We start from the raw sequence: 15538 nt of genomic DNA on the forward strand, positions 1-15538 counted from the left end.
TGTAGATTAGGCCTAGAGTTAGCAAACCTGAAATATTTATGATGGTAAATTAGAATCCAATTAGGGTTTGGATATAAATACAAATAATACTAATTTAATAAAAACAAGTATAAATATATCACATGCCAAATAGGTATCCGGAACCTTCAGGTTTATTCATCAGCACACACGTCATTAAGACTTTTTGATAACAGTAATTCTAAGAACATTCCACGTGAAACATAAAACAACTGTTTCGTGATTAAGACAAATAATAATAATCATCGTTTGCTGCCTAGAGTGCCATTTAACATTCAAGTTCACAGACGCATTCAGTGTATGCATGGATCAAAGTCATTGCAAATTAAAGACAAAAAGCATATCAATCTTAAACTGTCGTAAAATATAATTTTATTACTTACGTATTTAATTAGACGACGATGCAATGTGATGGATTTTGAGTCGAGGCAAGAGCAACAGCTTTGATAATTCACTTATCTTTGGCAATAGTCATTAACCCCCAACACTAGCAGAATAGATTGCAGTGTAAAACACATCTCTCTTCTCCTCTCTCCGTCCGTCCATCCATCCATCCCTCCCTCCAGCGCACAGGGTCCCCAGATAACCAACATCGGACTTCCATTTTCGCCCATTAATTCAAATATTAACATACATGCAGAGTCTGCCAATATCGGAGACATGAGCACCTTACGAAAAAATGGCCCTTATTGTCCTGATAAATGATTATATTTTTATTACAAAAGACATCCTACTTCTTGCGCATAGAAGGAGAGGGTGGACGCAATGTTTCCCCCCGAGTCCTTTCACACTTTCAGATGTAATTCTGCAATAATTTACAAAATTAAGCTTGAACGCGCTAGGACTAGGAGTTTGACATCGCCTCGGCTTGCTCCACGCACGCAAGCTGGCTTTTAGATTCAAGCAGTCAACGTTGCCATAATTTAAGAGGCGCATTACGCCATTATGCAGATGCCCAGGGTGTTTATTATAAGGAGCATCTAGTCTTAAAATGCCAGTGCATCTTCCTGACTTGAGAGTAATCAAAGTGAATCGATTTGGAGGCTTGCGTCCAGGACGTTTGGCACCGCTGTCATAGTGATGATGGCCCAGTAAGATTTTTTATTTGTATTTATTGTTTTATTCTGGAACCCAATTGCAGCGGATGGGTGGCCAGTCAGTGCTCTTTTGCATTCTATAAACTTGCATGGCAGTTTTTCAGGATATATAGTTCCCGTGCGCCGCGCTTCATTCGTGGGCTTTCATTATCATTCATTTTTGTTCTTCTCTGATGATTAGCCTACTTGACACGATGTTCACTGGAAAAGCAGTTGCAGCGACTCTACCCGTGTATGTACTCACGGTCCAAGCTTAAAGCTCAGCGACAGGAAGCGTCAATCCTCTCCATGTATGGGCAAAGCCACGCCCACGTGCGCGTCATCCTCTGACAGCGTGGATCCCGTGGGTCTGGAGTTTTTGGCTCCCGGGAAAGGTTCCAGTCCTGGGGGATAGAGGGTTGAGTTTTGTATGCTTCCATCCATTCTGCAAAGACTCGCTAAAGGCCCCTCATCATCCTCTCCCGTGTCCGGGAACACCTCCACGGTGATCATTTACGCGTTTATTTGTCTTTTGGAGCCAGAAGTGGTGGATTCAGCAGTGTCCCGAAGCCTTTTTTTGATGCTGTTGTTTTAGGATGCCACCAAGCTAAGAGCATCATCACCATCATCACCATCATCATCATCATCATCAACAACAACAACAACAACAGAAAGTTGCAAGAAATGTTTAACTGAATTAAAACGAGTCTAATATCCCTGCTCTTTGCGCGACTTGTTTCGCTTCTTCCAAGGGAGGATCTCCATCTATCCAAACAAGCTGCTGGAGAGGCTTGAGAATCTTTACGCACTGAATCGTTCATGTGGTGCCAACGCAGGGCGGACTGAAGAAGGAGTCGGGACTGCTTTTGCTTTTCTTCTTCTCTTTTCGACAAATCCCAAACTAACTCTCACGGCTATCCGAAGGGGCTCTTGGAGAAACGACGCGCCCTCGCTCACACTCTCATTTCATCTCTTTGGCTGGAAGTGGGTTGCACGCGAACTGTTTTAATGTTTGGGATTCAGGAAAATATACCAAGAGGGGGGACCACTATGAAAGAGGAACCGCTGGGCAGTGGCATGAATTCGGTCCGATCGTGGATGCACACGGCTGGGGTGGTGGATGCGAACACGGCCGCCCAGAGGTACGTTTGCCAAATCATCCGATTTTTAATGCATTTCTCAGATCGACCCCTAAATCCCCAATATGCCATGTATCAATTACAATCTCCCCATGCACCTCTTCGCCGCTTTCCCCTGTTCATTACATCATATTACAGTTTAAGTGACAAATCAAGAATTCTCCAATGTTTTCATTCTATCTACATCTATCTATATCTCAAGTGTACGCCTGTTGTTTTAACCCACACTGGTGTCTTGTTTTTCCCCGCAGTGGAGTTGGTCTGGCACGGGCGCACTATGAGAAACAACCGCCATCCAACCTCAGAAAATCCAATTTTTTCCACTTCGTCCTGGCGCTTTATGACAGACAGGGACAGCCAGTGGAGATCGAAAGGACAACTTATGTGGACTTTGTGGAAAAGGATAAAGTAAGCGCCACTCTGGAATACTGCTTTGAATTTTCACCTTAAAACTTCCACACTTCTAGATCTTTGGAAACACGTGCGCCATTAAACCGTTTTGACGGATATCACAGAAATTGATATGCATTATACACATTATTGCCAGGAATTAATCTACTAAAATACAACCTTGAAATAGAGTTGCTGGATGAAAGCGTAAATATGAGAGAACATGCATACAGACAAAAATGCATGCATTTCAGAAATATACTCAAATAAAATTCTCAACAACCCGATTATGCCAATCTGACCCCAAACAAATGCTTATTTTCAGGAGCCTAACAGTGAAAAAACTAACAATGGGATACATTACAAAATACAACTATTGTACAGCAACGGTAAGTGTAAATTTCTCTATTCAGCAAGGATAGATTTACAAGTGTTTTATTCGCTCAGTAGAGCCGTATTAACTTACGTTTGGTTTCCTAAAATGTAGTTCAGTTTATTCCACAAATGTAATTCTAGTAGCCTAGATGGCAAACCTTCGATGATGAGTGTTTTTTTTTTGTCTATTAGTGAATTTCAAGAATACTTTCAGATTTTTCCCCCGAGGAAACTTTGTGTAATTTTTTTTACCACACTTTTTTTCCACATTGAAAAACAAAAATAATTTCCCACAGGCGTCAGAACAGAACAGGATCTTTATGTTCGGTTAATCGATTCCATGACAAAACAGGTAAGCACTTTTCTTTTCTCTTGCGTGTGTGTATTTATATTTATAATCTGTGTAATGTTTTGTTGCACGTGCTTTGGGCACACTTTATATTACAGTATGCATGTTTCCATAAGTAAATACAAAACAAGCAAATGCATCTTCTTCTTTATATCTAATATTTATTGGAGATGCAGAGCATTTGATTGTTATTGCTGCTGTAACTGGTTATATTCACATGTACAATGAACTCTGTAATGTAAAGCCGTGGCTGTATTTTGGATTGCTCTGATTAATGGGGGAGGTTATTTGGCGGATTTAATTTAATATGAATCACATTACCACATTTTTCTTCTCGTGTAGCTGCTTGATAATTTATTGCGAATTAATGAAATGGTGGAGGGGACACAATTATGTATACACACTTTAAAATAAGCACTTAAAATAAAATAATAAAAAAAATACTGAGGATAAAGGCAAACTAAGCTAAAGTGTTAATCATTTCCTTTATAATTTATGCCGAGTACTTTCTTAAGAGCCACATTATAGTCTTACTCTCGCATATGGAGCATCATTTCTGTATTGCGCTCAGTTAGGCTGTATTATTATTATTTTTTTATTGTGTTTTTAATCTGATACAATGTATAGCTCATATGCGTGCGCTTGTGAAGCACAAAATGCCAATTTATAATGCATGAAAATTATTTTAATAATTTTATGTCATAGCTGCTTTATATATGATATAAAAAATAGTAATAATAAAAATGCGTTTTTTTTATCCCGCAGAGCAATATTTCCTAATTGCCATTCAGTTACTATATTTTAGTGTGTCATTTATATCGCGCTGTCGCACGTGTAAACTCACTTTTGTTGTGCTGTAATCAGATCTGGATAAAGGCATACAAATAAAGCTCCAGGCTTGAGACAGGCACTTGAGTTCATATTGTACTCTGATGTTCTCTGAAATCACTCTCAGCTCATTTCCATTGTCCATTTAAGTTTATCTTTGTTAGACATTTCTTAATAGAATTGATTAATAAAATTAATGTCATGAGACTTACAGACCAACGCTTGCATTCAGAATGCAGCTGGCAAATTCAAATTCAAAAGTGACCTATTGCTACTATGCTTTTATGATAAGTTTTCTTATATTTAAAGCAATTATTTCTTCTTTTTTTTGCACCGTGTGTTTATTTACGCATGAGTATTTGTTTTCTAATTCCAGTTTTATGTGTATACAACAGTGCTTGGATTTTCATACATTTATATGCACCAATAATAAGACTACTGTGTATTTTTTTTATAAAAGTGAATGTGTTTTTTTTGCAATGATGTACTGTGCAAGAGCGCACTCCAACGCGCCCCACGGATCCCACGGAAGGACGCGTTGGAGTGCGCTCTTGCACAGTACATCATAACGGGAGCAGGGCAAACAGGGAGGGAGGGAGAGAGAGAGAAAGAGAGAGTGAGACAGAACGCGCAAAAAGCACCAAGGCCCGTGCGCACCTACAGCTCCAAACGCCATCTGTTAAAGCCAATGCTCAAAAATTACTCAAGCGTACCCCCCGACACCGCTTTTTATCTAAAGAAAAATCATTGTTAGCGGCTCAAAATAAACAACAGATTGCCCATTAGCACTCTACCCCTAAATATCTGCAGATTATAACCGCGTTGATGTGTACGGTTATGGGTATTATTTACCGTGGCCATCTGCGTCGGAGAAGCGACTTCTATGTGATTTCTATTATCATTCCCCAAATAAATAGCGCAGAGATCTAAACAGCAGCATATGCGACTCTTCATTTCTGAAGTGATATGCATGTGGTATAATTTGTCATCGCAATGACCGTCCAAGTGTTGATATTCATTTCAAACATCATATTTATTTATGCAAATTAATAACACAAAGGTTATCTCTATCTAGAATGTGGGCATGTGTGTTGGTTTACAGATAAAACATTGTTTAACAACGTATGTGGGCTAAATTGATTTTATTTACGCAACTTCTCATGACGATTTTTAATTGTTGAAGATGAACTTGAACTTTGTGGCATAAAAACACGTTATTATTTTATGTTTAATTTAATTAATTTTTTTTTTTTTTGCTGGAGAAATGCGGTTTTATATTTAATATTTTAAATGTAATATGTTATGTGTTATCCACTTGTTTAAAATGTCTTCACTGTGACTTTTATTTCAAGGCTATTATTTATGAAGGGCAAGATAAAAACCCAGAAATGTGCCGAGTTCTTCTCACACACGAAATTATGTGCAGGTAAGGAAAAAACAAACTTCCTTTTCATTTTCTGATAATTATAAACTATTGCATTTGACTGCGTAATTGAATTTTATCAGCCATAATGTCTTGTCGTGTTTTCATAAATGCGTAACGCACATGATGTAGGCCAGGATCCAGGCCTCCGAGCATCAGACTTACAGAAAATCAATGAATCCCTGAATAGATCTGCCTGGATACGCTGAAAAGAATCCAAATGTTCAGAATTGTCAGGCGGCTTGCGTAATGATTTACGGTTCGCTTTGCGCCCTGCTCTGCGAGTTTCACAAGTTCTACTTCAAAAGCGCACATTTTTACCGGATCATTTGGTGACACCGGACTTATGAATGATTTCACTGGACTTGTAACACTATGGATGAATTGAAATTCACACGCACACAGCGGTCTGCTCAAATGCAGACGTGTGTGTGCACTCACTCTGGCCTTTTTTTTTTTGGAAAGTGGCTTTTCATCCTCAGCATTTTAATCGTGCGCCACTCTGTTTGTTTAGATTTTTTTTGCACAGGCCACAGATAAATCCTTATCCTGTGGTTATTTTAAAAGTAGAAAAATGACGATAAATAAAAATAACTGCACTAAAAGAGAACCCGACGCTTATCGAAGCAAGCACTCAATTTCCCACCAAATCGGAAAGGAATCAGAACCGTGCGCAAAGGTCACATCCTTCTGCGCGCTTCAAACTCTTAAGAGTTTACGGAGCCTCGTTTAACCATCAAGCAAGTTCCTCGCATCGCACTCCACAGATGCGTTTCCGAGTCCCAAGCAGAGGTCCATAGCCATACCTTAATCACTTTAGCTGTCAGCTTTAAGTGTTTTCCATACCATATGGTGTTAATTTAGCTCACTTAGACATGTAACCATTATACAAGTGGGCTTCTTTAAATTCAAGAGGCATAACAATTTTTTTCCCCCTCTGTAATTTCAACATTAATTAAAGAAAGCATAATGGAAGCATCTTCAGGGCCTCAAAATGGAGGCATTGGCAAATTGTAAGAGACTGATGGAGGCTTTTGAGCTGGTAATTAATAAGTGCCCCACAGAAATCCTGGTTGAAGGTGGCATCTTGCATCCTCTCCAGACACAACAGCTTGACAATTAGAGGTAAACAAAAGCTGGGGCTGAGAGAGAGCTTTCCCCCCTCCCAGCCTCCTGGCACCCCCTCTCCTCCTCTCAGCACTAAGACAAACACCAAAAACATGCTGTTTTCCCTCCTTCAGCCACAGCGCCGGGCTCCATGTTTACCCTCCACCCGCATCAGTGAGAACCGCAGCCACCAACACCATCCGGCTCAGCCAGAACCTACGCCAAACACCTCGGCGGTTAGCTAGAAAAGAGGACGAGAGAGCGTGTCAGATGAATAAATCGAAACACACGGTGCTCGGAGACGAAAGACACATGCAAGCTGTATGCTGATGCTCTCATATCTCATCTCATGTCTCGTTTTCTCTCTCCCTGTGTTCTTCTCCCCAAGTCGGTGTTGTGACAAAAAAAGCTGCGGAAACAGGAACGAAACGCCCTCAGACCCTGTGATCATCGACAGGTAAGACTATCTATCTACTTCCCGCCTCTGGTCTGTGAGCGTAGCGCGCTGTGGGCCAGCATCCTGGCCTGGTTTGCGCAGTTGGGTTGACGTGGGGTGTCTTTAGGGACCGTGTAATTGCTGGTGAGTTGTCAGGGGAGTGCTTTCCTCGAGACTTGCAAGCAGTTCACTGCATCTAGAGAGCATTTGACTTTAAATTCACAACTCTTTCATCGTAATTTGTTAGCAACTACTCGGCTTATTTTGTCTGTAAACAGTGCACTGCCTCTCGCTGGCTTTGTGGCACGACTGCGTGCCGGAGCAGAGCAGTAATGTTGCATCTCCAAACATGCATGTTCGAGGCGTCTTTACGTTGCACTCTGTAGTGCTGCCGGTGGGAAATGAGTAATGTTTCTAGGCTGGCTGTTGGCGGTTGCATGTTGATCACATTAGGGAAAGCGTGTTCAAACACACCGGCTCCCACCGAGTGGGTAATTGACGTTCTTTCTTTTTTTTTTTTTTTTTCTGCAGCTTGTGTTTCTCTTTGTGAGTCTGGCTCAAGGTTACACTTACACTTCTTCCTTTTTGTCCAATTATCCCTGTGGTGGCAGCATGCACGTGGATTACGGTAGGGCAGGTCTCGGACTCGCGGCTGAAACGGTAAATGTGACAGGGAGCGCTGGCTGCTGGAGTCCGGGCCTCTTGGAGATTAGTGAGCTAGAACTAGCCTACCTTGCTCCATAAAGCCATGACTCTCTCTGTTTCCATCTGCTGTAAAGAGCCATGAATAACCAGCAAGCGGTGCCAGCAGCAAGAGTCTCTCTCTCTTGTTTTCTCACCAGAGCTGTTGAAAGTTATCTCCCAATCACAAACCTGTCTGTCCACTGAGTGGGAAATTAGATTGGAGGGTGAGATGATGGGTAAAGCCGGGAACGAAATATGCACCACCAGTGGATAGCAATGCTAATGTTTGACTTGCTGAAATAGCTGTTTGCTTAGCGGGGAATGTTTGGTATCTGACAGAGGGAACATCTCTCTTATTAGTAATCAAATAGCAGTGACCAGTTGTCGCTGTCACTCACTGCACATAAAGTGTGTGAAGTATTGGAAAAAAGGACTCATGCCCTGTGTGTCGAAATTATGTCCGTGCTTGCGTGTTTGGAGGTCTGAGTGTTTCCCGCTCTCACGTCATGTGATCGTAATGTGGAAACCCTGCCGTACTACACAATAATGTGAGCGAATTGGTTCATGTGAGGAGAGGCTGTTTGATTCAGTTGGATTTTTCTTTTCTCTTTTGGAGTATATATATTTTTTTATTTGATTTAAATCATAACCCATGGCTCTGTTATGAAGCCTAGCAAGCTGTCTTGTTTTCTGCTTCAGAAAACTAAATGCTAGTCAGCAACGTACATCTGAATCACATTTGATTAGAGTTTGGTATTAAGATGTTGCTAATTCTGCACTGCTCTAATGAGCATAAACTACTCAATTTTCATTTGTATTTTAAAATGAAATTTAAATGTATTTATTGCATTCTGGGATTTTCTCGGCCATGAATAAGCAATGCTGCCATACAATTTGGCTAAAATGTGGTGTCTTAGGAGGTAGCATAAATGCTAAATATTTATTCACATTAGCATAATGATGTGATGCCTTAAAATGTTACCTATGTAGGCGGCTCACTAGGTTTTGGAACAGAGCCCCTGTTTAACCTTTTTGAGGGGAATTTGAATTCCTTACATCTTCTTCTGTAAACACTCTCAAAGAGTGTGAATCAATCCCAGTAACCTTGGTTATCTTTGCATTAAATGATTAGCTTGTTTAAACAGATGTGCTGAAGAGCTCTGACAGTGTGCGAACAGTAATTAGTTACAGGACCGACATTCATGCACTCACTGTAACTCAACCGCAGGAGAAAGAAAAGCTAGTGGGGTCAGAGTACACAGTTGTGGAGCAGGACGGTTTATGTAGCTCATTTAGCTGAGGCTTCTACACCTGTTCGGACCACGTGGTATTTGGGTCCCAATGCTGATTTAGCTAAACATTCATTAATTTTTCGTACCAGAGGACCTTTACGGAAGGGATTACTCTTTGTTATTAGCTAGGTCTTCCTGGAGCCATATGCCGGGTAAAAAATTGTGTTCGTACTCAGCCTGTTGCAGGTTTATTTAATATTTAAAAACCAACACAGATCGTTCCTCGTTTTTTTTTTTTTTGCTATTTTGTTTGTATCTTCTCCGACCAGGCTACTTAAAAAGACCTCCTCCCTCTCATCCGTGCACAGGCCCGCTCTCGGAGCTGAGCAAATGCCAGCATTTAGAAGGTCAGAGCTTTTGTTGGAAAAGCACTATGTAAATTAGCACCAGCAAAAGGGACATTAAACAAAATTCAATTCATTGTCTCCCTTAATGTCATTTACATTTTTGGCTCGGGCCCGTCCTGTCGAGGAGAATTTTGGAGATGATTTTAATTACATATCAGCGCTGGAACAGAGGGCTGTCTGGAGCGAGACATATTTGGATCACCTGTAAAGAGAGGTTTATTTACCAATACACTTGAATGGCAGGTTTTCACAGGCGCGTGCATGCCGTAATTAAGCCCGTGTTAAGTGTTAATTCCTCTGCCTGTTATTTTCCTCCAAAGAAAGGCCTGTTTTGCCCACCTTGTGCAGAGTTCTTTTGCTTTAGTCCTTGTTTATTAGCTTTGAAAGCTTCTATGCACTCTTAAACAGACAAAATTCCCATTATTGGATTTAATGAACCAAACTGAGCTGTCTTTTTCAACATATCAATTCTCAGAACAATGTGCAACAGTTGTACCTTTAGGGGTACAACCACAGTACCCTTAAAGAGTATCTGTGTACCTTATTTACAGCTAAAAGGTGCATAGTAGTAGCTTAAGGTTTTGCATTACTACTCTAAGGACCTATGCACCTTTGAGAGGTAGATAAGGCACGAAGTGGTCTTTTTAAGGGTACTCCCCCAGTGACAAGCTGTTGTAGCCCTAAAGGGACAATTTTTGCAGATTTCTCTCATAGTATCCAAATTGTTGTCCAATCAAATGCTCTATAAAATGAGAATGCCCCTCCCCCTGATGTCATATGACTCTTACTAGTATAGCAAGTAGCAAATCATGCTGTGACGTTAAGGGCTGCTCAAATAAAAGTACAAACCCCCTGGTATGTCCCGCCCGAACTTCCTGTTTAATAGGAAAAAAAACATGCAGGATGTGTGAAACAGAGCGGTACGGTAGAGGGCACTTGAACTGCTGCTTTTGCCTCCAGCCACAAGAGTAATATTTTTATTTATTTATATCTTACCTTGTCCAGGTGACATTCAACAGATCATGTGTGTGTATGAATGTTTTATTCGAAAAGTCCTTGTATCTCCGATAGAGCCACAGCAGTTTTGGAGGATGCGTATGCACGTATATGTGTGTTTATGTTCACAGAGACACACGTGTGAGAAGAGAGCGCCGGAGCTCCATTAGACCTGATTAATGAGGTTGCAGACAGCAAATATATCTCTGGCCAGGTAACAGCCTCACTGCTGCAGGTACACAGGTGTGCACAGCAACTCCTTATTTATGAGACAGTCAGCAAACCCTCTGCTAATATCAGAGAGAGAGAGAGAGCGAGAGAGAGAGAGAGAGAGAGAGAGAGAGACCTTTTATGCGAGGAACTGAAGGGATGCCAGATCTACAGGAGGGGAGAAGCAGAGAGCTTAACCTGCCCTTGGCAGCTAGCACTCAACTCGCACTCACACAGAAAATGAGAAACAGCCTCTGCGGTCAAAAAGCCAAACCTTAGCGCTGCCACACATTGCTCACACGTAGAAGTGGGTCAAGGCCTAGCAGATGTCCGACAGCACACGACTCAAGAGCAGGCTTCTCCACAACTATGTCCTGTACAGACAGAGGTAAACACTTTCATATCTGAAAAATAATGCTTGTACACTTTTAAAAATAAGGCTCCCAACTGGGTTTGCAGCCCGATTTCTATGGGAAAAGTTCCTACGTTTTTTTTTTTTTAAACAAACAAACTATATTCACATTTACATTTGGAAGATGTTTTTATCCAAAATGATTTAATACCTTTGTATATTCCTTGGTAATTAAACCCATGATCTTGGTGTTGCTTAATTTTCATGAAGAACTTTTTTAATCTTCTAAAAACCATAAAGCCAAAGTAAAAAAATAAATAAAAAAAATAGCCAATCAGAAAGGCTCTTTTTTCTGTGGCATAATTTTGCACTTTTGCATTCAAGTTTGTTGACATCAGGTGGCAAGCAAAAAATATAGCGAAGGGCTTCAAGTTATATTTATATCACCCATATGTTTAACACCCAACTCTGGTGTCTGAAAGGAGATGGACTTTTATTTTTAAATCATCAAGGTTTAGAAGTTTAGACGCTCTAGACATTAGAATAGAAACATCAATGGTCTTGATTTAGCCGCTACATGCTATTACTGCCAATGGCAATGTGTGCGTTTCTTTTTTCCGTGCCATGTGGGTCTGTGTGTTAGGATTGAAGAGGGAAGGGGGAAATGGCTCTAGCATGTGTAGACAGGAGGGAACCCTGCACTGTGTTGTTATAAGACATGCTGCATGGGCCCTGTAACCGGAAGACGCTGGCTCCGAGGAGTCTATAGTGACAGACGAAATCCACACACACCCTTAGTGGAGAGAAAGCAGTGGATGCAAAAGTAGAAGAGAAATGTGAAAATTATAGATTTACTACAACAACCAGCATGGGTGTGTGTGTGCGCGTATGTCTGGTGGAGATATTGAGAGTCTAATCAGGACTCCGTGGAGGGGACATATGTGCCTTAAAAAGCCCCTTTTATTTGATTGAGCGCACAAAGCAACGACACTCCCCTTTTGTTGGGCTATGTGAAAACCCCCGCTGAGCGTGTCAACATGCACACACACATGCATATGCAAGCATGGATTCACATGCAACAAATACTCGCGTGCAAAAAGCACGATTATCGTCAGACATGTAAAAATGTGATTCCACACACACACTCGCACGCATGCATGCAGACGTGCACAAAAACTCACCCCGGGCAGTTGGAAAGGGTGTGCTGTCACACAATAGCCCAGCGCGGGTGCACGTTCCTTTTGAATAACAACCGGGAAAATTGAATCAGTTGTGGTTTACGAAGGACTGACTGGAATGCATGTCCGAAGTTCATGACGCTTCCCTCTGTGAATGCGGCCAACGTGTCCGTTTCCACAGCACAAGCTGTTTTGCTCTAACTTCACACCATGGATGGATTCAAAACAGATCTGATTTACGAGCACATAGCTAACAATGCTTTAAATCAAAAGTTTATTTTTATTTTGACTACTTCTGCTGTTGTTTCTAGTTCTCGGCCGCTGCAGCGCAGCAGAATGTTTTCGTGCTAAATTAAATTGACGTGTTTGGTTTCTTTTCGGCCGCATTGTCTATTTTACATGTGCGTGTTTATGGAGCGTCCTGTTTGATTCTGTCAACACTATGTCAGTGTGTGTTTTAGGCTGTAAAAGCATGATAACTGGCTTTTGGTTTGCGGTAGATGTTGGCTCGGTAGATCCGTACGGTTCTCTTTTTCTTATTCGCAAATACACACCCACAACATTTGTTTGCCATTAGGAGCAGTTTGTAAATCAGATCAGGGTGTTGAGTGTGCGCCGTCTCTCTCTTGGACGAAATATCCATTCCTTGTCCTTCCGATCTCTCTCTCTTTTCAAAAAAACACAAAGCTCCCATGTCTTTTCTCTTTTTAAACCACCCCCTCCCAGCCACCCACCCAACCTCCATTCCCATTTTTCCGAATGTGGCAATCTGTCGTGTGACACTGCTGAGATTAGGTTAGGAAACAGTGTGAGGATTGTATTGGACATGGTGCTGGTCGCGCCAATTTGAGGTCGCAGGACAGTGATCTGGACATTGGGCACACGCCATCAGCATCTCTCCGCGAGAGGCACTGGGCCTTGGCCGTCGCCTGTCCCATGGGCTCCCGGGAGGGGCCATCAGCTCTGAAACCTTAAAAAAAAAACTGCAGCAAATAACTATCATTTATTAAAGCTGACAAGTTATCTCTAGATATAGGCCCCTATGTCAAAAGATTATCGGCTACCGGTCCCTTCTGCTGATAACACAAGCATGTTTTCTAATCTCACATGAACAATTGATGGTAGATTGCGCTTGCTTGCACTGGAGGACGTATATCTGTGCATGCACTTGTCTTTTACTGCCCTGTGTGAAGTCTGAATTACATTTTAGGCGAAAAGGAATCAGAAACATTCAAACCCAGAAGTCAGCAGTGAGTGGTGTAGTTGAAAGGTTAGGCCGCCTGTTTCACACTCTAGCTCAAGGCTATTTATCATTATAAGTGAGTCTCTGCTTAAGTTTCCCAAAACCTCATTATAATCATTCCCAGCAATTACAGCGTCCAGAACCCTGTCTGCCATCCAGCGCACATCATCAGCCGTTTACTCGGCTCAAAGCTGCCGCTAATTTACATTGTTTTAAATATTGGGTGCGATGCTGATTGATTGTTGTTGCTGTAGGTCGACTTGATAGAATATCATTAGCCATGCTAAATATTTGTTTTACTCTTAAATTGTTTGCACGCACAAAGCAAGGCCGTTTAGCTGCACGGTCGTACATTGTAATGTGGGCTAAATCAAACTTAGAGATAAATCTTAGTTTGTGTCTTATTGCTGACAGATGCCGCAAGCATTTTTAATTTGCATGTGCATTAGAAAGTCATTATGTAGTCTCGCTTGCTCCTTTCTTTAGCCTTTCTGCAGCTTAATGCTAGCAAAACATGGTAAAACCATAGTATTCCTTAAGTATTTAACATCAAGGCAACATCAAGGTCTCGCTCATGTGTAAAGCATGAAGCAGTCGCTGCTGCTGGCTGGCTTGTCCAGAGACCTGCTCAATATGCTGAATGAAAAAGTATCGTTCCTCTGCCCTTCAATGAACGAGAAAAGGGACAGTAGCACATGTTAAACAACAGCAGAGCTTGGGCTATAGGAGTTGGCAGACATATATAACAAGAATACTGACAAGAATAATTGATGTGATGTGGTATAAAGATATTTACTAGCGAAGGCTGTTAGTTTTGCTCTGATATTTGATATTTACCCCCCAAATGGTCCTGAATATAGCAGGGTTGGAATATAGCAAAACATGTTTTGAAAGTGAAATGTCAAGGGTTATTAATTGTTTTCAATCATATCCCCTCTTTCTCTGCCATTAAAAAGCAGTAAATGCGCTAAAAAAATATAAAAGATGACCACAGACATCACTTTTGGGCATCTCGTGTGGGTGTGTGTGCAAATCCCAGAACCAAACCCAATGAGTACATAGTTATAGTATGTCATGGACATTTGTGTATAATAACAATGATATAATTTCCAGATAAGCTCGTGATGAGTAATATACACCTGCGTTCAGTCACAGATTGATGCTTGCACGTGTATGCAGTGACTCAATCGTCAGAGCTTGTCTGTCCTGAATTGGGACCAGCAACTCCAGCTCGTCCGAGTCCTGGCTGAATCTCCTCTCTCCCTAAATCTCCGTGTCGAGAGCCAAAGGAGGCTCTGCATCTGTAAGAAATTACCCTCAATCTCCCACATCCAGGAGTTTACACTTCTGTAATGACAGAGGAAACCACTGGCCTCAGTAGGGTGCAGATTTTAAGGGATGTATTTAAAAATGTAATTCTTCTGCCAGACCTACAGGATTACTTAGTGGAACTGCCCCAATACACACACACACACACACACACACACACACACACACAGGCTCCACGTCCACCTCGCATACTGATGCAAGAACATTGCATACTGTATATTAGCTTTTAGTTTATACTTACATTGGTTTGATCAAACTCAGCTGTTCCACTTTGCTATGCGAAAAAAAAATCATAGTGATCAATTGTTCTTTTAGAAAAAAATAACATTCTTGGCATAAAGCAGACTGAATACTGGCTGTAAATAATGTGGTGTTGTGCGATAATTTTTGCTAGCCAAGGTCGTTATTAGCATTTTGCAATGATCTTCGACCCCAAAACATTTTGAATGTAACACAAAACATGTTTTGAAAGAGACAGGTCTAGGCTTATTATTGTTTTCTATTTCATTTTATTTTATTTATTTATAAAGTTTATTTTATTTATTTATAACAGAGTCTATGTATTATTATTATTGCAACTGTTATTATTTATTACAAGTATTTAATAATTTTCATATCTATCTATCTATCTATCTATCTATCTATCAAATTTAGTGCAAAAAAGCAAATGCTATAATTTGCAGATACACTATATATGTATGTATGTATGTATGTGTGTGTGGGTGTGTGTATATATATATATATATATATATATATATATATATAG

At 40.9% G+C, this 15538-nt stretch overlaps 1 protein-coding gene across 10 annotated transcripts in view; it reads left to right on the forward strand.

Annotated features, from left to right (window-relative positions):
* The first annotated feature begins 1062 nt into the window (after window positions 1-1062).
* LOC107553694 (transcription factor COE3) overlaps window positions 1063-15538 on the forward strand; it is a 107680-nt gene continuing 93204 nt past the window's right edge. For 5 of the 10 annotated variants that reach the window (XM_016235993.1, XM_016235999.1, XM_016236002.1 and 2 more), the window contains exons 1-6: window positions 1063-2236; window positions 2485-2641; window positions 2949-3012; window positions 3295-3350; window positions 5528-5601; window positions 7094-7162. In XM_016235993.1, the coding sequence (XP_016091479.1) occupies window positions 2103-2236; window positions 2485-2641; window positions 2949-3012; window positions 3295-3350; window positions 5528-5601; window positions 7094-7162 (554 nt within the window). In that variant the 5' untranslated portion in view covers window positions 1063-2102. The remainder of the gene's footprint in view (window positions 2237-2484; window positions 2642-2948; window positions 3013-3294; window positions 3351-5527; window positions 5602-7093; window positions 7163-15538) is intronic. The other 5 variants (XM_016235994.1, XM_016235995.1, XM_016236000.1 and 2 more) reach the window with 1 other exon arrangement.

The sequence above is a fragment of the Sinocyclocheilus grahami genome, unplaced genomic scaffold (genome assembly GCF_001515645.1).
Source record: "Sinocyclocheilus grahami isolate Dianchi unplaced genomic scaffold, SAMN03320097.WGS_v1.1 scaffold477.1, whole genome shotgun sequence".
NCBI classification, from domain to species: Eukaryota; Metazoa; Chordata; class Actinopteri; order Cypriniformes; family Cyprinidae; genus Sinocyclocheilus; species Sinocyclocheilus grahami.